This window comes from Oncorhynchus mykiss, chromosome 23 (assembly GCF_013265735.2).
Source record: "Oncorhynchus mykiss isolate Arlee chromosome 23, USDA_OmykA_1.1, whole genome shotgun sequence".
In the NCBI taxonomy this organism is placed as follows: Eukaryota; Metazoa; Chordata; class Actinopteri; order Salmoniformes; family Salmonidae; genus Oncorhynchus; species Oncorhynchus mykiss.
The window spans coordinates 13,662,829-13,687,835 of record NC_048587.1 but is presented as its reverse complement, the minus strand read 5'-3'; the positions used below and the strand labels follow the sequence as shown (position 1 = coordinate 13,687,835).

The following is a 25,007-nucleotide window of genomic DNA, read 5'->3' as shown; positions in this document are numbered from 1 at the left end:
AGTATTCAACTCCTTTGTTATAAGTTCAGGAGTAAAAATCTGCTTAACAAGTCACATAATAAGTTGCACTGTGTGCAATAATATTGTTTAACATGACTTTTTAATAACTACCTCATCTCTGTACCCCACACATGCAATTATCTGTAAGGTCCCTCAGCCGAGCAGTGAATTTCAAACCAATATTCAGCCACAAAGACTAGGAAGGTTTTCCAATAAATTGCAAAGAAGGGAACCTAGTCACACCCAGTCACTATAAAGATACAGGCGTCCTTCCTAGCTCAGTTGCCGGAGAGGAAGGAAACCACTCAGGGATATATACAGTGCCTTGCGAAAGTATTCGGCCCCCTTGAACTTTGCGACCTTTTGCCACATTTCAGGCTTCAAACATAAAGATATAAAACTGTATTTTTTTGTGAAGAATCAACAACAAGTGGGACACAATCATGAAGTGGAACGACATTTATTGGATATTTCAAACTTTTTTAACAAATCAAAAACTGAAAAATTGGGCGTGCAAAATTATTCAGCCCCCTTAAGTTAATACTTTGTAGCGCCACCTTTTGCTGCGATTACAGCTGTAAGTTGCTTGGGGTATGTCTCTATCAGTTTTGCACATCGAGAGACTGAAATTTTTTCCCATTCCTCCTTGCAAAACAGCTCGAGCTCAGTGAGGTTGGATGGAGAGCATTTGTGAACAGCAGTTTTCAGTTCTTTCCACAGATTCTCGATTGGATTCAGGTCTGGACTTTGACTTGGCCATTCTAACACCTGGATATGTTTATTTTTGAACCATTTCATTGTAGATTTTGCTTTATGTTTTGGATCATTGTCTTGTTGGAAGACAAATCTCCGTCCCAGTCTCAGGTCTTTTGAAGACTCCATCAGGTTTTCTTCCAGAATGGTCCTGTATATGGCTCCATCCATCTTCCCATAAATTTTAACCATCTTCCCTGTCCCTGCTGAAGAAAAGCAGGCCCAAACCATGATGCTGCCACCACCATGTTTGACAGTGGGGATGGTGTGTTCAGCTATGTTGCTTTTACGCCAAACATAACGTTTTGCATTGTTGCCAAAAAGTTCAATTTTGGTTTCATCTGACCAGAGCACCTTCTTCCACATGTTTGGTGTGTCTCCCAGGTGGCTTTTGGCAAACTTTAAACAACACTTTTTATGGATATCTTTCAGAAATGGCTTTCTTCTTGCCACTCTTCCATAAAGGCCAGATTTGTGCAATATACGACTGATTGTTGTCCTATGGACAGAGTCTCCCACCTCAGCTGTAGATCTCTGCAGTTCATCCAGAGTGATCATGGGCCTCTTGGCTGCATCTCTGATCAGTCTTCTCCTTGTATGAGCTGAAAGTTTAGAGGGACGGCCAGGTCTTGGTAGATTTGCAGTGGTCTGATAATTCTTCCATTTCAATATTATCGCTTGCACAGTGCTCCTTGGGATGTTTAAAGCTTGGGAAATCTTTTTGTATCCAAATCCGGCTTTAAACTTCTTCACAACAGTATCTCGGACCTGCCTGGTGTGTTCCTTGTTCTTCATGATGCTCTCTGCGCTTTTAACGGACCTCTGAGACTATCACAGTGCAGGTGCATTTATACGGAGACTTGATTACACACAGGTGGATTGTATTTATCATCATTAGTCATTTAGGTCAACATTGGATCATTCAGAGATCCTCACTGAACTTCTGGAGAGAGTTTGCTGCACTGAAAGTAAAGGGGCTGAATAATTTTGCACGCCCAATTTTTCAGTTTTTGATTTGTTAAAAAAGTTTGAAATATCCAATAAATGCCGTTCCACTTCATGATTGTTGTTGATTCTTCACAAAAAAATACAGTTTTATATCTTTATGTTTGAAGCCTGAAATGTGGCAAAAGGTCGCAAAGTTCAAGGGGGCCGAATACTTTCGCAAGGCACTGTATGTAAAGGATTTTTTTTTTTACATTTTCAATACTTTTGCAAAAATTTCTAAAAACATGTTTTCTATTTGTTATTATGGGGTATTGTGTGTAGATCGGTGAGAAAAATAGTCGATTTTGAATTCAGGCTGTAACCGAATGAAATGTGGAAAAAGTCATGGATACTTTTTGTCCCGAGTACACCCCCTGGACAGGACACACATTATTATTCTTATTATAAAATATGACACCTTGATTTAATGTCATTTCCAAAATATTGTTGATTCAACGTCATTTGAAACAAATAGTTAACTAAGCTTATTTCCAGGGCTTTGAAGACTGCCTTGTTTTCAACGAAATCATGGACCAGCTCAACGAAGATTTCAGTGAGTGAACACACTGCACATTACAGATGGCACAGCAAATGTACTTTGGCAGCCAGAGGACCATAGCATTCAAATTCATTTCCCCTGACGTCAAAGTACTTCTACAACAACCAGCTAAAGGGGTTTGTTTTGTTGGTGGAGCTGAATATACATGTTTCATTTCATGTACCTGTGTGTGTCTGTGGATGTTGGGAAAAGATATAATATACTTTATTATATTCATTCTGGTTCTTTCAGGTGCTGTTCTGCCTGAGTACACTCGAGTCCGAGTCCCAGACGACCATGCCATCGCAGACCTGGCCATGTACAACTACGTCGAAGTAATTGAGTACCCATTTAGCTTAGTACAAGATCCATTACCAGGGTCTTATTCATCAGGGCAGACGTTTTCAAACATTTTGCAACAGAAACGGAAATTACCATTTCTTATTGGGCAAGTCCAAGTAGCTACTCCCTGTTTCAGTATGTTTTCAACGGTTTGGTGCCTAATGAATACAACCCAGTTTTGCCAGGCACAGTACAACTACAGTGATCAAACTATACAAATCAAAAGTTATTTGCCACATGCGCCAAATACAACCTTACCGTGAAATGCTTACTTACAAGCCCTTAACCAACAATGATGTTTTAATGAGGCTATATACAGGGGGTACCAGTACTGAGCCAATGTGTTGGGGTGCAGGTTAGTCGAGGTCATTTGTACATGTAGGTCAGAGTAAAGTGACTATGCATAGATAGTAAACAGCGAGTAGCATCAGTGTATAAACAAAGGGGGGGTTGTCAATGCAAATAGTCCGGGTGGCCATTTGATGAATTGTTCAGCAGTCTTATGGCTTGGGGTAGAAGCTGTTAAAGAGCCTTTTGAACCTAGACTTGGTGCTCTGGTACCGCTTGCTGTGCGGTAGCAGAGATAACAGTCTATGACTTGGGTGACTGGAGTCTTTGACTATTTTGATGGGTTTTCCTCTGACACCGCCTAGTATATAGGTCCTGGATGGCAGGAAACTTGCCCCTGTGATGTATTGGACCGTACGCACTACCCTCTGTAGCATACAAGGTGGTGATGCAACCTGTCAGGATGCTCTCGATGGTGCAGCTGTAGAACTTATTGAGGATCTGTGGACCCATGTCAAATCTTTTCAGTCTCCTGAGGGGGAAAAGGCATTGTCGCGACCTGTTCACGACTTTCTTGGTGTGTTTGGACCATGATAGTTTGTTGGTGTTGTAGACACCAAAACTCTCAACACGCTCCACTACAGCCCTGTCGATGTAAATGGGGGCTTGTTCGGCCCTCCTTTTCTCGTAGTCCACGATCATCTCCTTTGTCTTGCTCACGTTGAGGGAGGGGTTGATTTCCTGGCACAACACTGCCAGTTCTCTGACTTCCTCCCTATAGGCTGTCTCATCGTTGTCGGTGATCAGGACTACCACCGTTGTTTCGTCAGCAAACTTAATGATGGTGTTGGAGTTGTGCTTGGCCAAGCAGTCGTGGGTGAACAGGGAGTACAGGAGGGGACTAAGCACGCACCTCTGAGCACGCACGCCTGATTTCAGCGACACTGGATCTGGAGAACTCTATGATGAAAAAGCTCTGTTTAGATAATGTAGCCATGGCGTCAACCATTTTAATCAATGAAAGAGATAATGTGAGCTGAACATCATATCTGTAATAGGTTATCTACTTAGCTTGGCCTCTGTCTGCATCAATCAATAGCTTTAACGGCCATTCTCATCGATTCAACATCATTTCTCAAAGACGGCTTATACAGTGTGTGATTTAATAGATGGATTAATCTGTATAATCTCCAACATTTAGTGATGCCACACTGAATGAATTAGTGGCACCAAGAAGACAAGATAACACTAAGACCAAAACCAAAGGTTCTCTGAATCCCATGTGATTTGCAGCCTTGGTTATGACAATTATTGCCATCTAATTAGCATCAAGGATTACTGTCTTCCAAGATGTTCAGAGAGACTGTCCACAGGCACAGCAGAGGGGTGTACAAACATTTCCCTCTGCTTGGGCAGAGGTTGGGGAGATTGAGTTGATTGAGTCCGGAGTAATTGACAGCAGGCGAGCTGCCAATGCGACATCACATGCTGACAGGAAGCAGGCTCTCACTAAATGTCCATCCTTTAATTCATCCCTCTGTGCACAAAGACGGTAATTGGTCTTAAGTGTTACCCTCCCCTTGTATACTGCCACATTAGCTGTGTAGCCATTCTTCCCCGAGATCGCACGTGACACACACAGCCGCAGCACCTTGGCAAGACTCCATTAGAACCATAACAACACCTGATTACAGAGCTAAATGTAGCCTTCACTCTATAGATATAATTGAGAAAATTGGCACCCAATGCCCTTTTTAATGAGCTTGTTTGTTCATGGTGTTTGTGGAGGTGAAATGTTAAAAAGGGCAGGTAATGCATGTCAAAGTGGTGGGTATATGGTCATTTTGAAAATGACATGTATTACAGGAGAAATAATGGGGTTTTCAGTATGATGGGTACATGTAATGAATCGGATTCATCCAGAGCACAGGTGGCTCGATTTTCTGACAGATGTATTTTGTATCTTTTTTTAGATGCGGTCACATGTCAATTCCAAATGGTTCCTGTTCCGAAAATACGTAGACAATTTCCTCCACATGATTATGCCAAGGACAGTAATCCCCTTATATACCATGGCAAGTTTTTTCGTAATACATTTCACTCCAATTGATAGTACATTTAATACGATTTTAAGTTTTCATTACTGTGAAGGATTCTAAAAGTCTATTTCTGTGTGTTTCTATATTTGTTTCTCTTAATGTCTCTCGGTGTTTCACCATTCCCTGTTCCCAGGTTACATTTACTAGGACAAGGTACCATGAGGCAGTAAAACGCTGGCACTGGCAAGACAAAGTAAGAAATGACATTGTACATTCTTCATTGTACAAGGGTCTTTGAGTGCATGCATTTGGAATGTTCTTTGTGTGCCCTTTCTGACATTTTGAAACTGCGCAATCCATTAACCTACAGTACTACTGCTTTTACAAAAATCTTTTCAAAAGCAAGGTCAGAAAAAGGGAATTGATTCTAACCAGAGGGACACAGCACTTTTCTAGTTGCAACCAAAAAGAAGATGTAGTTCCCTGTCTGACAAAGAGATGTTGGTATGGTGGTTGGCCATGATGATTTGCAGGGGTTGAGGTTACTCGTCGAGCCTGTTGGCCCTGGCACTGCCTCAAATTGTCTGACCTGGCGTCTTTGAGGACGTGTCATCTATTTAATAAAGAGAATAACAAATGGATGTGGGGGGGGGGGGGGGGGGGGTTCGTTAAAACATTACTGAAGTACAGACTGAAAGGCATGTGTCAGTGAAGGGAGAGATGCAAAGAAAGAGAAAATTGTTGGCTTTGAGAACATCATGCACAGCACATCAATGTAACTTGCAAAAGGATGGAGGGATTTTGCAATGAATACTGAAATCTATTTGAAAATCGAAATGATTTTTTTTGTTTGATTTTATTTCATGTTGGCTTTTAGACAATAGCCATAGACAAAAGGTTTGGAGATGGTTTGGAAATGACATAGCCTAATATAGACAGAAGCATGTATGTTCTGCGAAATATATTCCCAAATAAATGTATCCTCTAATATTTGATTTAGTCTGTTATGCTGTGTGCACTGAACTGACATGCGTGATTGTTGCTGACACTCCGATGTTCAGATGAAGGGAATGAAGTAGTCTATAATGTGCACCACCACAGTGCTCAACTCAAACAGCGGTGTGTAGCCTACTGTAGCTTCTCAAGGAAGTTGGGAGGGCCATTTGAGGGAAGCATGTATTCTGACCAATGACGTACACTGAGCATACAAAACATTAAGAACACGTTCTCTTTCCATGACATAGACTGAGCATGTGAATCCAGGTGAAGCTATGATCCTATCAAATGTTAAATCCCCGTCAATTCAGTGTAGATAAAGCATAGACAGGTTAAAGAATCAATTTTAAGCCTCGAGTCAATTGAGCAATTGAGACATGGATTGTGTATTTGTGCCATTCAGAAGGTGAATAGGCAAGACAAACGATGTATGCCTTTGAACATTGCACCGGTTTGTGTCAAGAACTGCAACGCTGCTGGGTTTTTCACGCTCAACACTTTCCTGTGTGTATCAAGAATTGTCCACCACCCAAAGGATATCGACACAACCTTGAGAAGCATTAGACTCAACATGGGCCAGCATCCCTGTGGAATACTTTTGACACGTTTAGAGTCCATACCCCGACTAATTGAGGCTGTTCTGAGGGCAAAAGAGCGGGGGTACAACTCATTATTAGGAAGTTGTTCCTCATGTTTGCCATACTCAATGTATATAAACCATGGATTGTTGATGCTATGTATTGGCCATTGAGAAGCTTTCTACAGTATTTCAATTAAAAGGACAAAATTACGTTTGAAGTATTATATATTTTTTTGTAGTGGGGACAGTATCATTAGTAATCTCATTATACTTTAAGGATTTTAAAAAAATATATATATATAAAATATATGCAGTGCCTTGCGAAAGTATTCGGCCCCCTTGAACTTTGCGACCTTTTGCCACATTTCAGGCTTCAAACATAAAGATATAAAACTGTATTTTTTGTGAAGAATCAAAAACAAGTGGGACACAATCATGAAGTGGAACGACATTTATTGGATATTTCAAACTTTTTTAACAAATCAAAAACTGAAAAATTGGGCGTGCAAAATTATTCAGCCCCTTTACTTTCAGTGCAGCAAACTCTCTCCAGAAGCTCAGTTAGGATCTCTGAATGATCCAATGTTGACCTAAATGACTAATGATGATAAATACAATCCACCTGTGTGTAATCAAGTCTCCGTATAAATGCACCTGCACTGTGATAGTCTCAGAGGTCCGTTAAAAGCGCAGAGAGCATCATGAAGAACAAGGAACACACCAGGCAGGTCCGAGATACTGTTGTGAAGAAGTTTAAAGGCGGATTTGGATACAAAAAGATTTCCCAAGCTTTAAACATCCCAAGGAGCACTGTGCAAGCGATAATATTGAAATGGAAGGAGTATCAGACCACTGCAAATCTACCAAGACCTGGCCGTCCCTCTAAACTTTCAGCTCATACAAGGAGAAGACTGACAGCCAAGAGGCCCATGATCACTCTGGATGAACTGCAGAGATCTACAGCTGAGGTGGGAGACTCTGTCCATAGGACAACAATCAGTCGTATATTGCACAAATCTGGCCTTTATGGAAGAGTGGCAAGAAGAAAGCCATTTCTGAAAGATATCCATAAAAAGTGTCGTTTAAAGTTTGTCACAAGCCACCTGGGAGACACACCAAACATGTGGAAGAAGGTGCTCTGGTCAGATGAAACCAAAATTGAACTTTTTGGCAACAATGCAAAACGTTATGTTTGGCGTAAAAGCAACACAGCTGAACACACCATCCCCACTGTCAAACATGGTGGTGGCAGTATCATGGTTTGGGCCTGCTTTTCTTCAGCAGGGACAGGGAAGATGGTTAAAATTGATGGGAAGATGGATGGAGCCAAATACAGGACCATTCTGGAAGAAAACCTGATGGAATCTGCAAAAGACCTGAGACTGGGATGGAGATTTGTCTTCCAACAAGACAATGATCCAAAACATAAAGCAAAATCTACAATGGAATGGTTCAAAAATAAACATATCCAGGTGTTAGAATGGCCAAGTCAAAGTCCAGACCTGAATCCAATCGAGAATCTGTGGAAAGAACTGAAAACTGCTGTTCACAAATGCTCTCCATCCAACCTCACTGAGCTTGAGCTGTTTTGCAAGGAGGAATGGGAAAAAAATTCAGTCTCTCGATGTGCAAAACTGATAGAGACATACCCCAAGCGACTTACAGCTGTAATCGCAGCAAAAGGTGGCGCTACAAAGTATTAACTTAAGGGGGCTGAATAATTTTGCACGCCCAATTTTTCAGTTTTTAATTTGTTAAAAAAGTTTGAAATATCCAATAAATGTCATTCCACTTCATGATTGTGTCCCACTTGTTGTTGATTCTTCACAAAAAAATACAGTTTTATATCTTTATGTTTGAAGCCTGAAATGTGGCAAAAGGTCGCAAAGTTCAAGGGGGCCGAATACTTTCGCAAGGCACTGTGTATATATATATATATATATATATGTATTTTTTATTTTTATTTTTTATGTTTAGCTCACATAATATAATTGAAACATATGCATTCAGGTGTGTCCAATATAATACATGTTGTAAAAATGAATGTAGACATTAATAAATACATTTCTATAGCTTCCCAAATATATTTTACAACAGTGGGGGAGTGCCAAGATGGAGGCAAGGTAGATTCGACTCAGCGCCCCTTACTAGTCATCTAGTGTATACATAAATCATTGATTCTGACAAGCAGTCAATGCACAACAATTCTTAATGCAATAGCAGGAAAACACTCTTAAAACTTCTTATGGCTGCAGGGGCACTATTGAGTAGCTTGGATGAAAGGTGCCCAGAGTAAACAGCCTGCTCCTCAGTCTCAGTTGCTAATATATGCATACTATTATTAGTATTGGATAGAAAACACTCTGACGTTTCTGAAACTGTTTGAATGATGTCTGTGAGTATAACAGAACTCATATGGCAGGCAAGAACCTGAGAAGAAATCCAAGCAGGAAGTGAGAAATCTGAGGTTGATATATTTTCAAACCATTGCCTATTGAAATCCCTGTTAGATATGAATGAAGATTCACTTCCTAGAGCTTCCACTAGATGTCAACCATCTATTGAAATGTGAATGAGGCTTCTACTGTGTTGTGGGACGGAATAAGAACAGAATGCATCAGACTACTGGCAGAGATCCAGTTCCAGGTCACGCGCATAGCACATGTTATCTGCCTGCGTTCCGTTCCTCCCAAAGACACAAAGGAATTCTCAGGTTGGAACTTTATTGAAGATATATGTTAAAAACATCTTAATGATTGATGCTGTACTTAGTTTGAAATGTTTCTTCGACCTGTAATATAACCGCAAAAATGGTCAACCAGCACCAGCGTTTGGATAGGTGTACCAAACGCGCTAACAAAAGTAGCTAATTGGACATAAATAACGGACATTATTGAACAAATCAAGCATTTATTGTGGACCTGGGATTCCTGAGAGTGCATTCTGATGAAGATCATCAAAGGTAAGGGAATATTTAGCATGTAATTTATGGTTTATGTTGACTACAACATGGCGGCTAATTTGACTATTGTTCTCAGCGCCGTCTCAGATTATTGCATGGTTTGCTTTTTCCGTAAAGTTTTTTTGAAATCTGACACAGCGGTTGCATTAAGGACAGGTATATCTATAATTCCATGTGTATAACTTGTATTATCATCTACATTTATGATGCATATTTCTGCTGAATCGATGTGGCTATGCAAAATCACTGTATGTTTTTGGAACTAGTAAATGTAACACGCCAATATAAACTCTGATTTTCTTATATAAATATGAACTTTATCAAACAAAACATACATGTATTGTGTAACATGAAGTCCTATGAGTGTCATCTGATGAAGATCATCAAAGGTTAGTGATTCATTTTATCTCTATTTGTGCTTTTTGTGACTTCTCTCTTTGGCTGGGAAAATGGCTGTTTTTATTGTGGTTTGGTGGTGACCTAACATAATCGTTTGTGGTGCTTTCGCTGAAAAGCATATTTAAAATCGGACACTGTGGTGAGGTTAACAAGACTACCCTTAAAACGGTATAAGATGTATGTTTGAGAAATTTTAATTATGAGATTTCTGTTTTGAATTTGGCGCCCTGCACTTTCACTGGCTGTTGTCATATCATCCCGTTAACAGGATTGCAGCCCAAACAGTTCATGCAAAAGCAGTTTTGGAACATTTATTTTGAAAGCAGTTTTGACCTTTAGTTAAAAAGAGAGGCAGATCCCAGTTTTCCATTGCTACCACATGTATTTCTCTACTCCTTTTAATTGCGTGCCTGGCATTGTTTTTCAAATGCAGTTCAAGCATGAACCTGCAGCTGTGCAACAGAGCTCTTAAAGGGGCAATGGCGTCTTAAAAGGGCAATGACAGCCTACTTTGTAATAGAAACCCATTTTTCCCACCAGTGAATAATAATTCATAATAATTTATATATTCATATTGAAAAGAATGATTATTAATAATAACAACCAGGATGTTGTGTCCAATAGGGTAAATGCAGATGGACAAACCCCATGATTCAGCCTGTAAATTTTATAACCACTATGCTGCCTCAGTTGGGCAACAGGTGATAATGCTTATTGCTAATAGCACATCTGATAATATAGACCATGCATAGGCTATATACAGTTGAAGTCCGAAGTTTACATACACTTAGGTTGGAGTCATTAAAACTCGTTTTCAACCACTCCACAAATTTCTTGTCGGTTAGGACATCTACTTTGTGCATGACACAAGTAATTTTTCCAACAATTGTTTACACAGATTGTTTCACTGTATCACAATTCCAGTGGTTCAGAAGTTTACATACGCTAAGTTGACTGTGCCTTTAAACAGCTTGGAAAATTCCAGAAAATTATGTCATGGCTTTAGAAGCTTCTGATAGGCTAATTGACATCATTTGAGTCAATTGGAGGTGTACCTGTGGATGTATTTCAACGCCAACCTTAAACTCAGTGCCTCTTTGCTTGACATCATGGGAAAATCAAAAGAAATCAGCCAAGACCTCTGATAATTGGAGACCTCCACAAGTTTGGTTCATCCTTGGGAGCCATGGGACCACGCAGCCGTCACACTGCTCAGGAAGGAGACGTGTTCTGTCTCCTAGAGATGAACGTACTTTGGTGCGAAAAGTGCAAATCAATCCCAGAACAACAGCAAAGGACCTTGTGAAGATGCTGGAGGAAACAGGTACAAAGTATCTATATCCACAGTAAAACGAGTCTTATATACACATAACCCGAAAGGCTGCTCAGCAAGGAAGAAGCCACTCCAAAACCGCCATAAAAAAGTGAGACTACAGTTTGCAACTGCACATGGGGACAAAGATCGTACTTTTTGGAGAAATGTCCTCTGGTCTGATGAAACAAAAATATAACTGTTTGGCCATAATGACCATCGTTACGTTTGGAGGAAAAAGGGGGATGCTTGCAAGCTGAAGACACCATCCCAACCATGAAGCACAGGGGTGGCAGCAACATGTTGTGGGGGTGTTTTGCTGCAGTAGGGGCTGGTGCACTTCACAAAATAGATGGCATCATGAGGTAGGAAAATTATATGGATATATTGAAGCAACATCTCAAGACATCAGTCAGGAAGTTAAAGCTTGGTCACAAATGGGTCTTCCAAATGGACAATGACCCCAAGCATACTTCCAAAGTTGTGGCAAAATGGCTTAAGGACAACAAAGTCAAGGTATTTGAGTGGCCATCACAAAGCCCTGACCTCAATCCTATAGAAAATGTGTGGGCAGAACTGAGAAAGCGTGTGCGAGCAAGGAGGCCTACAAACCTGACTCAGTTACTCCAGCTCTGTCAAGAGGAATGGGCCAAAATTCACTCAACTTATTGTGGGATGCTTGTGGAAGGCTACCCGAAACGTTTGTCCCAAGTTAAACAATTTAAAGGCAATGCTACCAAATACTAATTGAGTCTATGTAAACGTCTGACCTACTGGGAATGTGATGAAAGAAATAAAAGCTGAAATTAATCATAAAGTGGTCATCCTAACTGACCTAAGACAGGTAATTTTTTTACTAGGATTAAATGTCAGGAATTGTGAAAAACTGAGTTTAAATGTATTTGGCTAAGGTGTATGTAAACTTCCGACTTCAACTGTACATGGTCCAATATGTTATTTGGCCCATTTTTGGAGGTGGAAATTATATTTTAGATGGTGTCAGTATAGTTAGATTTTCATACATTTTGTAATAGAATGTCTTCTTAAAAAGTCACCAAAATTGAGTTTCTCAGTCCTTCTACGCAAGGGGACTGGAATTGGTCAATCTCACAGTTTAATATATGTACCAAATTATGCTCTTTCCAAAAAAGCATGATTGTCATTACTTTCTTACATGAAAGGGGAGGTTAACTTGGCTTATAGACAATCGATCTGAGACTAAAGTTTCAGTCATCTGATTTTTTTTGTTGTTACTTCAACACTTTTCTTGTTTTATTCTCATAACATTTCCTTTCACTTTTAATTTCCTTTCACCTTGTGCTCATTTCTAGTGCTTTTAAAACTCAAATTGTGCTATTTGGTTTTTCTGTAGCCCACATTTTCAATATTTAAATAGTCTTAACGATGGAAGATCATTTGATTTCCAATTTTTAAGAAACTGAATTATTTTGTTCCCCTCAGGTGATCAACCAAGGCCTGTTATGTGTGGCTGCATCTGTTGTGGGGGGCTCCTACCTTCTTGTCAGATACCCCCCTAACATGCCAAACATCTCCATCGAGCAGCTGTGGACCAGGCTGCAGGCCCTCAAGAGTCCCTTCTGAGGTTTTGTGGGCTAATACCTCTTCGTCCCAGATAAAGGGGTGAAAACGGAGCTACAAACAAGATGGAAAAATACAGTGTTCTGTGATGTAATTTCTTCATAATGTACATTTTATTGACTGTAATTGAAGGCCTGTGTGGCACATTTTGTGTTAATGTACAGGTAACTGCCAAAATGATACCCCTCTTTCAAAGTTAATGATAATTCTTCTTCTAGCCATGGTAACCAAAATAATGGGCAACTGGGCATTTTTATACATAACCCTAATAGGCTGTTAATTTCTTAATTAACTCAGTAACCACACCTGTGTGGAAGCACCTACTTTAAAAATACTTTGTGTCCCTCATTTACTCAAGTGTTATTAACCATTATTAACCAACATCCAACTCGTGTCAGTCATGTTGCAGTAATTAAACATTCCAAATAATTTGTGGCATATTATTGTCCCAGGTCCATGTGAGGTCAACATGCCAGAAAATAACTTACAGTGCCTTGCGAAAGTATTCTGCCCCCTTGAACTTTGCGACCTTTTGCCACATTTCAGGCTTCAAACATAAAGATATAAAACTGTATTTTTTTGTGAAGAATCAACAACAAGTGGAACACAATCATGAAGTGGAACGACATTTATTGGATATTTCAAACTTTTTTAACAAATCAAAAACTGAAAAATTGGGCGTGCAAAATTATTCAGCCCCCTTAAGTTAATACTTTGTAGCGCCACCTTTTGCTGCGATTACAGCTGTAAGTCGCTTGGGGTATGTCTCTATCAGTTTTGCACATCGAGAGACTGACATTTTTTCCCATTCCTCCTTGCAAAACAGCTCGAGCTCAGTGAGGTTGGATGGAGAGCATTTGTGAACAGCAGTTTTCAGTTCTTTCCACAGATTCTCGATTGGATTCAGGTCTGGACTTTTTGACCATTCTAACACCTGGATATGTTTATTTTTGAACCATTCCATTGTAGATTTTGCTTTATGTTTTGGATCATTGTCTTGTTGGAAGACAAATCTCCGTCCCAGTCTCAGGTCTTTTGCAGACTCCATCGGGTTTTCTTCCAGAATGGTCCTGTATTTGGCTCCATCCATCTTCCCATCAATTTTAACCATCTTCCCTGTCCCTGCTGAAGAAAAGCAGGCCCAAACCATGATGCTGCCACCACCATGTTTGACAGTGGGGATGGTGTGTTCAGGGTGATGAGCTGTGTTGCTTTTACGCCAAACATAACGTTTTGCATTGTTGCCAAAAAGTTCAATTTTGGTTTAATCTGACCAGAGCACCTTCTTCCACATGTTTGGTGTGTCTCCCAGGTGGCTTGCGGCAAACTTTAAACGACACTTTCTTCTTGCCACTCTTCCATAAAGGCCAGATTTGTGCAATATACGAATGATTGTTGTCCTATGGACAGAGTCTCCCACCTCAGCTGTAGATCTCTGCAGTTCATCCAGAGTGATCATGGGCCTCTTGGCTGCATCTCTGATCAGTCTTCTCCTTGTATGAGCTGAAAGTTTAGAGGGACGGCCAGGTCTTGGTAGATTTGCAGTGGTCTGATACTCCTTCCATTTCAATATTATCGCTTGCACAGTGCTCCTTGGGATGTTTAAAGCCTGGGAAATCTTTTTGTATCCAAATCCGGCTTTAAACTTCTTCACAACAGTATCTCGGACCTGCCTGGTGTGTTCCTTGTTCTTCATGATGCTCTCTGCGCTTTTAACGGACCTCTGGGACTATCACAGTGCAGGTGCATTTATACGGAGACTTGATTACACACAGGTGGATTGTATTTATCATCATTAGTCATTTAGGTCAACATTGGATCATTCAGAGATCCTCACTGAACTTCTGGAGAGAGTTTGCTGCACTGAAAGTAAAGGGGCTGAATAATTTTGCACGCCCAATTTTTCAGTTTTTGATTTGTTAAAAAAGTTTGAAATATCCAATAAATGTCGTTCCACTTCATGATTGTGTCCCACTTGTTGTTGATTCTTCACAAAAAATACAGTTTTATATCTTTATGTTTGAAGCCTGAAATGTGGCAAAAGGTCGCAAAGTTCAAGGGGGCCGAATACTTTCGCAAGGCACTGTAAGTGGCTTTTTTTGTGGGTGTGTTGAATCAAACATAAATACAGTAAATAATGTTCGAGGCCAGTACATTAAAACCACAGTATTTTTTTGTTATCAAGGATATGAGCAAAAATAAGTTACTCTGGTCTTTTTTATTTAACTAGGCAAGTCAGTTAAGAACAAATTCTTATTTTCAATGACGGCCTAGGAACAGTGGGTTAACTGCCTGTTCAGGGGCAGAACGACAGATTTGGACCTTGTCAGCTCAGGGGTTTGAACTTGCAACCTTCCGGTTACTCAACCAACGCTCGAACCACTAGGCTACCCTGCCACTCATCTTAATGCTGTGCCATGATCACAATGTTACTGCCCAACAATACAACTGTAGTAGGCATGCCTGCATGACCCGTGTTGACAAATAATTATTTATCATTAAAGTTATAAACATTGTTAATACAATTTGCCTTGATGTGAGTGTTATTGAATTAATGAATTTGCAGTTGCTTGTGGCAGAGTTATGGCTTGCAAAACCTGTTTGATTAATTCATTAATTTGAGCTCTTTCACACTTGCTCACTTCTTAATCAATGAGTCCTTCACACAGCATAACATGTTTTGAGTGAAAAAGGACAAACATCTAAGGCGCACACATTTTTATGAAAAACGTTTTCTGTGGGATAAACCAGGCCTATAATTCTACTGTAAATGTCAAGCTCAAAGTGGTAGCTACTAGCTAGGCTGATGATTGGCTTGCTCTTACGACAGTCTCAGGTCACCACATGACATGGTGCCTATATAGAGCTGAATAAGATCATCTCCTCATCAACTCTACTCATAGGGGATGACTCGGGAGGCTTATGAAGGGAGCTCCGTCTGCAACCTGGAGCCGCTGGAGTTTCTTATCACTGCCGCCTGTGGAAGCAGTCTGATCTTGACCACAATCTCCTCCCTCTTTAATTACATTCATATTATTCTACGTAAATAATTCCACAAAATGTCATTTCACAGTGATTGCACTTATCACGCTAGCGAGTGTGGTGACAATTAAATTCTGAAGATTTTTTTTGTTTTTAATTTTTTTTAAATACATCTCATCTGTGGCTTTCTTAAAATAGGATCTCTTTCTCACATCCAGATACAATAAAGGCGGAGAGAGTATTGTGCAGAATGTGCTGCTGCAATTTTGCAAGGCTTTTCCCATCAGTCATTCAGCACTGCTGCACTGCACTGCTGCCAACCAGGGAAATAATAATTATCAACATCACTATCAACATCACAACCTCAGCCAATCACTGATCCATTAACACTGCTAGCCTCCGCCATCACACAGGAGGTCCTGTTCAAAAAAACTAAACTCAGGATGAGACTATGTCGAAGGCTGGCTGACACGATTACATAGGCGCTGTTGAAAATAACAGGGTACAAGTTGAGAGAGATGCGTCACAAATTCACAGCTACATAATTTGTTTACCACAACTGTTGGTAGAAAAAGTGTTTCCTGGCGAGACAGTCTGAGAACAGGACATTAAACACTTCCAGTAGTCTTGGGTCAAAAAGGTGTTTTGGCTTTTGAGAGGAAACACCTCCAGGTTTACTGCATCATGAGAGGAAGTCCTGAGGTATACAGAGTGTTAGATGGAGGTGATTAGTCAGTTCCCATGGTGGCCTGGGTGTAGCATGACGTACTGCAGTACCAATAATGCTCTGTCACAGCGGCCGCACCTGGATGACCTCTGACAACATACGGCCGCTCTTGGAGGTGGTGTCCAGGTGGTGAATGTCGTTGTTGGCGATGATGAAGATGATGGAGGAGGAGCTGAAGGTCACCCTCTTCTTTGGTCGTTCCCCATCCCCTCGGTGGGACATGAAGATTGGGCGGATGGGCCGCTCGATGCTCCGGGCCAGGGGGCGGTCCTTGACGCTGTGCTGAATCCACGAGAGCCGGGAGCACAACAGCTGCAGCAAGCAGCGCCGGAACTGCCAGAGGAACAGGAGGAAGAGGAGAAAAAAGAGAGAGGGAAGAGTGGTGTTACTCAAATGGAAGTATTTGTTCACTTTTCCAAAAATAAGAGACACCATGGTAATGCTTTAACATTAAGTGTTCGAGTCAATTCGTTCAAAGCGTTGTTGGGCGATTGACATTTTAAGGTAGCTTCAGATTGAGACGGCATATGCAGCGTTTACTGTGAATTTCCTGTTGCTGTAGGATTACTTTCCTGCTGTAGCAAACTGGCTCAAATTAAGATCCTACAAGATCACAAACTTTTACAGATGAACCATTGAGAGCATTCTGTCATTGAGAGTATCTTCTGTATCCCACCCCTACCTTGTCACAACAAAACTGATTGGCTCAAACGTATTAAGAAGGAAAGAAATTCCACAAATGAAGTTTTAACAAGGCACACCTGTTAATTGAAATGCATTCCAGGTGACTACCTCATGAAGCTGGTTGAGAGAATGCCAAGAGTGTGCAAAGCTGTCATCAAGGCAAAGGGTGGCTACTTTGAAGATTCTCAAATATAAAATATTTATTGATTTGTTTAACACTTTTTTGGTTACTGCATGACTCCATATGTGTTATTTCATAGTTGATGTCTTCACTATTACTCTACAATGTAGAAAATAGTACAAATTAGTAGGTGTGTTCAAACCTTTCACTGGTACTGTATATATAGTTATACTCCGGACTCCGACATTGCTCGTCCTAATATTTATATATTTCTTAATTACATTATTTTACTTTTAGATCTGTGTGTATTGTTGTGAATTGTTAGATATTACTGTACTGCTGGAGCTAGGAACACAAGCATCTCACTACACCCGCAATAACACCTGCTAAATATGTGTATGCGACCAATAAAATTGGATTTGATTTAATATTCAAGCCATACTGCAAAACTAAGTGACAACATTATCGTGAACGTTTACAGAGATGTTATTTTATTGTTGAAGTTAATCAGTGTAGTATGTTGAAGGGACATTACACTCCAAAGTTTGTCAGATGTTTTTAGCCCTCAAAAGTGGTATTTTGCTGAGATAAGTCCATGTCATCTGTTTTATATATTCAGCTATTATGCTACATTGAGGTCTGAAAACATCAGAAAACTTTGATTTTGAAGTGTGTTTCCCTTTAAATTTGGGAAAAGGCTTGTTTCAAAGCCTTTCTGCTATCAGCATTAGTGTGTCAGGTGAGAGGTCCCATCACCTTTCTGCTCATGGAGATGTAGATGAGAGGGTTATAGGCCGTGCTGGACTTGGCGAAGAAGGAGGGGATGATGGCGACGGCAGGGGTGACCATGCTCTTCCTGCCAAAGGCTTCCATCATGGACACCACGGCGTAGGGCGTCCAGCACACCAGGAAACAGGAGATCATCAAGAGGAACATGACGGCCACCTTTTTCTCGTAGCGCAGGATCTTAATAATCTGCACTGTCTGAAGGTCCTGGATGGAGTGGAGCTGTTGGGAATGACAATAGGAAAGAATCTCATCATTCACTAAAATGGTCTAATTAGAATATGTAAAAAACAACAAAAAACATTCCAGTTATACACTGAGTATACAAAACATTAAGAACACCTGCTCTTTCCATGACATAGACTGACCAGGTGAAAGCTACAGTATGATCCCTGATTGATTCAATCAGTGTAGATGAAGGGAAGGAGACAGGTAAAAGAAGGATTTTTAAGCCTTGAGACAATGGATTGTGTTTGTATGCCAACGGATTGTGTTTGTATGCCACTCAGAGGGTGAATAGGCAAGACAAAATATTTAAGTCCCTTTGAACGGGGTATGGTAGTAGGTGCCAGGCACATGGGTTTGTGTCAAGAACTGTAATGCTGCTGGTTTTATCCACGCTCAACAGTTTCCCATGTGTATCAGAATGGTCCACCACCCGAAGGACATCCAGACAATTTCACACAACTGTGGGAAGCACCGGTGTCAACATGGGCCAGCAATAACTGTGGAACATTCAACACCTTGTAGTGTCCATGCCCTGAGGAATTGAGGGGTGGGTTATATGTCATTATGCACTCCCTACAAAAAAATAAGATTGTCTCTGCATGTGAATGTCAGCTAACTTCTGTCGGACCTTTACAGAAGATAAAGAGAGGATCTTTAATGAAAGATGATATGCTTGATCCTGTGGTTGTTAATGTAGGAGAGAAGATAGTCTCCGTCTTTCTTATTGCTTAAATAAGTCTTTCTTATTGCTTAAAAAGATGAGGCCACAGAGGACCATGACATTGTCCCATGACATCATTATGTAGTCTACGTATCCGTTTGCATGAGATAGTGGATTTACTGATATACCTGTCAGCGTAGCGGAGCCACACCTGAGGCGTTGTCCATTCAGTGGTGCTTAATGTTGGCATCGGCCTCAGATCCCCAAGCGCATGCACTAGAATTTCATTTGTAGGCTACTACCTCATTTTGACATTGTTTGGTCGAGTTCACATTGTTTGTCTTGCATCCTTGATGAATGTAAGTACTAGCCTACCTTTGATGTATGCCTTTTATTTATTAAGTGCTACAAGTGACAAAATTACATTATTGTGAACGTTTACAGAGAGTTTATTTGACTGTTTTAGTTCATCAGTGCAGTATGTTGAAGGGATATTACATTCCAAAATCAAAGTTTGACAGATGTTTTTAGCCCTGAAAAGTGGTCCTCTGCTGAGATAAGTCCATGTCCCAGGTCATCTGTTTTGTATATTCAGCTATTATGCTACAATGACAGTCCACCACATCACACCCAAAAGTTTCCTGATTAGCAATGGGTAGTTCGTGTTTAATTTAATTGTGTATTAGAAAGACAGTGTGAGATCATTGTGAGGGGATTTTGCCAGTGGTTGAATGGAGAACTAAGCTTCCCGGGAAATTGTTGTCCTAGGTTGCAACAGTAACCAAGGGGGGCGGGGACTGGCTTAGCGAAGGGTCACCATATTAAAACATGAAGCAATAGAAGAAAATGGGAGAAAGTGACAGCAAGACTGCCTTGTCCTTGTTCTTACCATTTGCACTGTGTAAAGAATGTTCCCGTAGCAGTAGATCATAATGCCCACTGGTACGAAGAAGCAGGCCAGGAGAAAGAAGAGGACGAAGGAGGAATCGTTAGGGTCCTTGGAAGTCCAGTCCAGAGAGCAGCCTAACTGGTGGATCTCCAGAGTGTAGCGGTTCCACCCCAGGAGAGGAGCCCCTGTCCAGACCAGGGAGTAGAGCCAGATGTAAGTGATGCACCTCCAGGCCCAGGGGAAGTCCACCACCTTAGCATGGACCACCCGGATGTAGCGCTCATAGGCCAGGGCAGAGAGACTCATGATGGACACGATGCCTAGAAAGGAGGGAGATGGGTGGTGATGCTGAGTAATGACTAGCGAATCTAGTATAATATAGGTAGGCCCTGATTGTTACTGTCTATTGGTTATTACACTGTTGTTCTCTACACGGTAGCCCCGAAGTTAGAGAAGCGGGCCAGCAACTGGAAGGTTTCCTGTTTGAATCCCAGTGCCGACAGAGGAAAGAAATCTGGCAGGAGTGAGCCGGGAACAGGGAGGGTTGCTGGCATCAATATCTGAACTTAACTTAACCCCCTAAACTGCTCATTGGGCGCTGCACTGCGGCTGCCCACTGCTCTAGCCTCTCTAACCGATTGTGTGTATGTGTATGTGTGTGTATTGGAGGGGTTGGGTAAAAGAAGAAGATACATTTCTGTCTGGACTAATAAAGTATACCTTATCTTGGGGGGCGGCAGGTAGCTTAGCAGTTAAGAGCGTTGGGCCAGTAACCGAAAGGTCGGCTAAAAGCTGTCTAAAAATCTGCCGATGTGTCCTTGAGCATGACACTTAACATGAATTGCTCCAGGGTCACAGTGAAACCTCAGAGGGTGTCTCAGGGAGATTTGGATATGCAAAAAACTAATTTCCAATTCACATGATTATGTGTGATGTAGGACCAATGTAAGCACCCACCTGATGATGATTTTATTACAGTTATTACTCAGTCCTCAATCAAATATTTTCTCAATATACTTGATATTCAATATCATATATATCCTATTGCAGGGGTCTCCAACCTTTTCTAGCATAGAAAATGTAACTTGTCACAAGCTACAATTTTTTTGATAGCCATTAAAGTAGGTACTTTCTTCTCTCCTCCACCCCCAAAACACCTCCCCAGGTCCTTGGTGTACAAGAGATGTGTTTTCTGTCAATATACCCAGCTAATGGTTAATAAACAACTCTAACGGGGACCCGTAAAATAATATTTGGTATTTTCCTGAATTCTGTTTTCTCTGTTTTATTTGTCCTGTTTTGGGATTTTTTTAATTCTGTGTTCTACTCTTAATATTACAATTATTCATAGAGAAACAACGCTGGTCTGGATGGTCGGAGTCCATGTCAATGCTTAAATATCATCAGAAGTCCATCCATAAGGTCTGGAAGAAAAAAAGGAACACCTTATTTTTCTTGTGTATCCCCTTTAATTACATTCAGTTTCTCCACTGTACAGCAATTACTTTTGCCAGACATTTGGTCCAATCAACAATCAACTACCTGCCCTTCAGGACATCCTACACCACCGGATGTCACAGGAAGGCCAAAAAGATCATCAAGGACAACAAACACCCGAGCCACTGCCTGTTCACCCCGCTATCATCCAGAAGGCGAGGTCAGTACAGGTGCATCAAGCGGGGACCGAGAGACTGAAAAACAGCTTCTATCTCAAGGCTATCAGACTGTTAAACAGCCATCACTAACATCACTGCCAACATACTAACTCAACTCCAGCCACTTTAATAATGGAAAAATGTATGTAATCAATTTATCACTAGTCACTTTATATACCCTACATTACTCATCCCATATGTATATACCGTACGCTATACCATCTACTGCATCTTGCCATCTTGATGTAATTAAATGTATCACTAGCCACTTTAACCAATGCCACTTTATATAATGTATAATGCCCTACATTACTAATCTCATATGTATATACTGTACTCTTACCATCTACTGCATCTTGCCTATGCCGTTCGGCCATCACTCATTTCTATATTTTTATGTACATATTCATATTAATTCCTTTACACATGTGTGTATAAGGGAGTTGTTGTGGAATTGTTAGGTTAGATTACTTGTTAGATATTACTGCATGGTCGGAACTAGAAGCACAAGCATTTCACTACACTCGCATTAACACCTGCAAACTATGTGTACGTGACAAATACATTTGATTTGATTTGAAGTGTTGCAGCACAGCTGCGTTGCATTATAGAGGGAGCTGTTTGAGCACAGTGTTACTGGACACTATAACACAACTAATTCATAAGGTGTCAGTACAGGTCAAACTGACAGGACCACGCTGCATGAGTGCAATAGGTGTAACCGATGCAGGATGTCCTTAGATAGTCATCTAAATTTAGAGTTGAATAATGTGTGAGTGGTTTCACATGCTGTAGTAAATGAATATGGTATCAATAATCTCTAGCATTCAACTATTTTTCTGAGGGGATTTAGAGTGCCTGTAGGCTAATTATAATGAATTGTTTTATATATATATATATATGTTATATATAATAATTAATTGTAAACAGCATCTTTATCAGTGTCTCTGCATTGGTGCAGGCTGTTCTTCTGTAGGGCACACTGGTATTGAATGATATTCTGGGCTGTTTTGGCTACTCTTGTGCATTTAAAAAAAAATCCTTCACATTTTACTGATCTGTTCAAAAGCAAATTTGGATCATAGTAGTAATAATAATAATAATAATAATAATAATAATAATATTAATTGATTCAACTAGTATAGCACTATTCATTGCATAAAAAAATCTCAAAGCGCTTTAAGGCAACAAAGAATACAAGCAATTTAGAAAAAACAATACAGGACACTCAATTTAGTATGATATGTTACGTTTCGTATGATATGTATTAATTTGTGGATGTCCATCATCCATTTCACATGATATGCTATGAATTGCAATTTGTACAATATGTTACGAATTTGCAAAATCACAATAGGTTACAAACTTGAAAAACCCATGATAGGTTATGAAATCCAATTTATTGTTGCTAACGTTAGCTAGGTGGCAAAAACTAATGTTAGGTATCTGAATAACGTTAGCTAGGCTAGGGGTTAGGGTTAAAGTTGGCTAACATGCTAAGTAGTTGCAAAGTAGCTAAAATGTAGTAAGTAGTTGCAAAGTTGCTAATATGCTAAAGTTGTTGTTGTTGGACCAAATCTATGGATTTCCACACTGGCCATGGGTGGATCCAGCTCCCAAGTGGGTGGGCCTATGCCCTCCCAGGCACACCCGTGTCTGCACCCCCAGCCACTGTAGAGCCAGGCCCAGTCAATCAGAATGAGTTTTTCCCCACAAAAGGGCTTTATTACAGACAGAAATACTCTCCAGTTTCATCAGCTGTCGGGTGACCTGTAGTTGAGTCCGGTTGGACGCACTGTCAAATTCTCTAAAACAACATTAGAGGGGGCTTACGGTGGAGAAATTAACATTACATTATTTGGCAACAGCTCTGGTGGACATTCCTGCAGTCAGGATGCCAACTGCACACTCCCTCAAAACTGGAGAGATCTGTGGCATTGTGTTGTGCTATGCCAGCAAAGCCACTACACAACACGACACTAAACAATACATTAATTGCACTATTATGGTGCCCACAAACTGTTAGGGCTTTCAGAAAGCTGTCCCAACAGCAGAATTTCTACATCAATTTATTTAAATTATATATAGGCTACTCATTAATTATTGTAGAATATATCATCAGCTTTGTTATTGTTTGATCTTCAGATTGCGCTTTTAATATGTGTGAATCTCGGCGCGACACCCAGAAAGGACTGAAGTACTACTAACCAAATAAACTGTTGCTGAATCCGTCCCAAATGCATGTTGCCGAGTTCCAGACCCATCCGCCTTTGATGCACGAAACAAACGTAAAGTTAATTCCAATGACAGACACCAACACGTCACTTATACTAATGTTTACTATTAACAAATTTGTGGGCGTCCGGAGTCTCTTGAATCTGTAGTACAGCACGATGACAATAATATTGTTGCAAAATCCGAAGACTCCGATTGTTCCGATGGCAAAAGCAAGGAGTTTGTAAGTACCAACCGCAAATATATATTCTTCTGTATTTTTTTCAGTGCTAGCTAAATTCGCAGGATTTATTGCTTGAATAACTTCGCTCCCAAACATTGTGCGCGATGACCTGTCTAGCGTGGCTAGGAGGGAAGATCTTCTGCGCTGCAGTTTGATTATTAAAGCTGCTCTAAACCAGTTAAACGTGCGAAAGCTCTTTTGAGAAAACAGGGCAATTTTCCTGATGATGGAAGGATCAAATGTAGAGTATTTCTCGAGGAGTTACATCCCCAGCAGTCTCCATCCGTCACTATAATTAGTTGGCATCCACTGTACTGTACCTCCAAACGGGTAAAGTTGTGTTCGGGACATATCTACATTTTCACACGACCCTCCCCTTGTATTTTAAAATAAATTGAACTCCCTCCCCTTCAGTAGAATTAACTGAAGAAAAAATAAATTCGGGATTCGCAGACCACCACAGAGGAGCTCACTGTCCCTGCCTGTTTAATTACTTCATCATTAGAGCCGGTAGCAGGCAATGATCAGCTAGGGGAAAATACAATTTTCCACCAACAGGTTTCTGTGCCAATGCACCACACAACCAATAAACAAAACAGACCGACATGATTTGCGTTTTTAACTCTGCAATAAATAGACTATGTCAATCTCGACAAACAGAAAACACACCCCTCCCTACCTTGTAAGCGTCCCCAAATCGAAAGCTTTGTTTGACAATCTCTGAATGTCAATAAATGTTTTTGGTGTTTTGTAACAGATGTCTCTTTCCATTCATCAAATTGCCTGCACAGTTTGGATTGATTGATAGATTTGATTTGTCAGTAAAAAAAAGACGCTCAGGAAAAAAAAACACCTCTAACTGTCAACTGCGTTTATTTTCAGCAAATTCAACAACTGAGACATAAACTGAACAAGTTCCAAAGAAGTGACTAACAGAAATGGAATAATGTGTCCCTGAACAAAGTGTGTAAAACCATGGAATTTGATAATCATACCAGACAAAGCCTTTTCAAACAACAGA

General features: G+C 40.5%; 2 protein-coding genes across 3 annotated transcripts in view; one reads left to right on the top strand and one right to left on the bottom strand.

Annotated features, from left to right (window-relative positions):
• Positions 1–13,373, top strand: part of LOC110502303 (kynurenine 3-monooxygenase) — a 35,587-nt gene extending 22,214 nt beyond the window's left edge. The window contains exons 11-16 of one of the 2 annotated variants that reach the window (XM_021580232.2): positions 2,236–2,293; positions 2,531–2,613; positions 4,882–4,983; positions 5,141–5,200; positions 12,658–12,794; positions 12,829–13,373. In XM_021580232.2, the coding sequence (XP_021435907.2) occupies positions 2,236–2,293; positions 2,531–2,613; positions 4,882–4,983; positions 5,141–5,200; positions 12,658–12,794; positions 12,829–12,841 (453 nt within the window). In that variant the 3' untranslated portion in view covers positions 12,842–13,373. Of the gene's footprint in view, positions 1–2,235; positions 2,294–2,530; positions 2,614–4,881; positions 4,984–5,140; positions 5,201–12,657 lie in introns of both variants that reach the window. The other variant, XM_021580233.2, reaches the window with a different exon arrangement.
• Positions 13,374–15,934: 2,561 nt separating this feature from the next.
• On the bottom strand, positions 15,935–24,344 carry LOC110502300 (opsin-3). The gene is made up of 4 exons (XM_021580228.2): positions 23,737–24,344; positions 19,874–20,193; positions 18,066–18,317; positions 15,935–16,837 (listed from the first exon to the last, which is right to left on the bottom strand). Exons 1-4 carry the CDS (start codon positions 24,080–24,082, stop codon positions 16,568–16,570), a joined length of 1,188 nt encoding a protein of 395 aa, XP_021435903.1. The 5' UTR covers positions 24,083–24,344; the 3' UTR covers positions 15,935–16,567.
• Between the last annotated feature and the right edge of the window lie 663 nt (positions 24,345–25,007).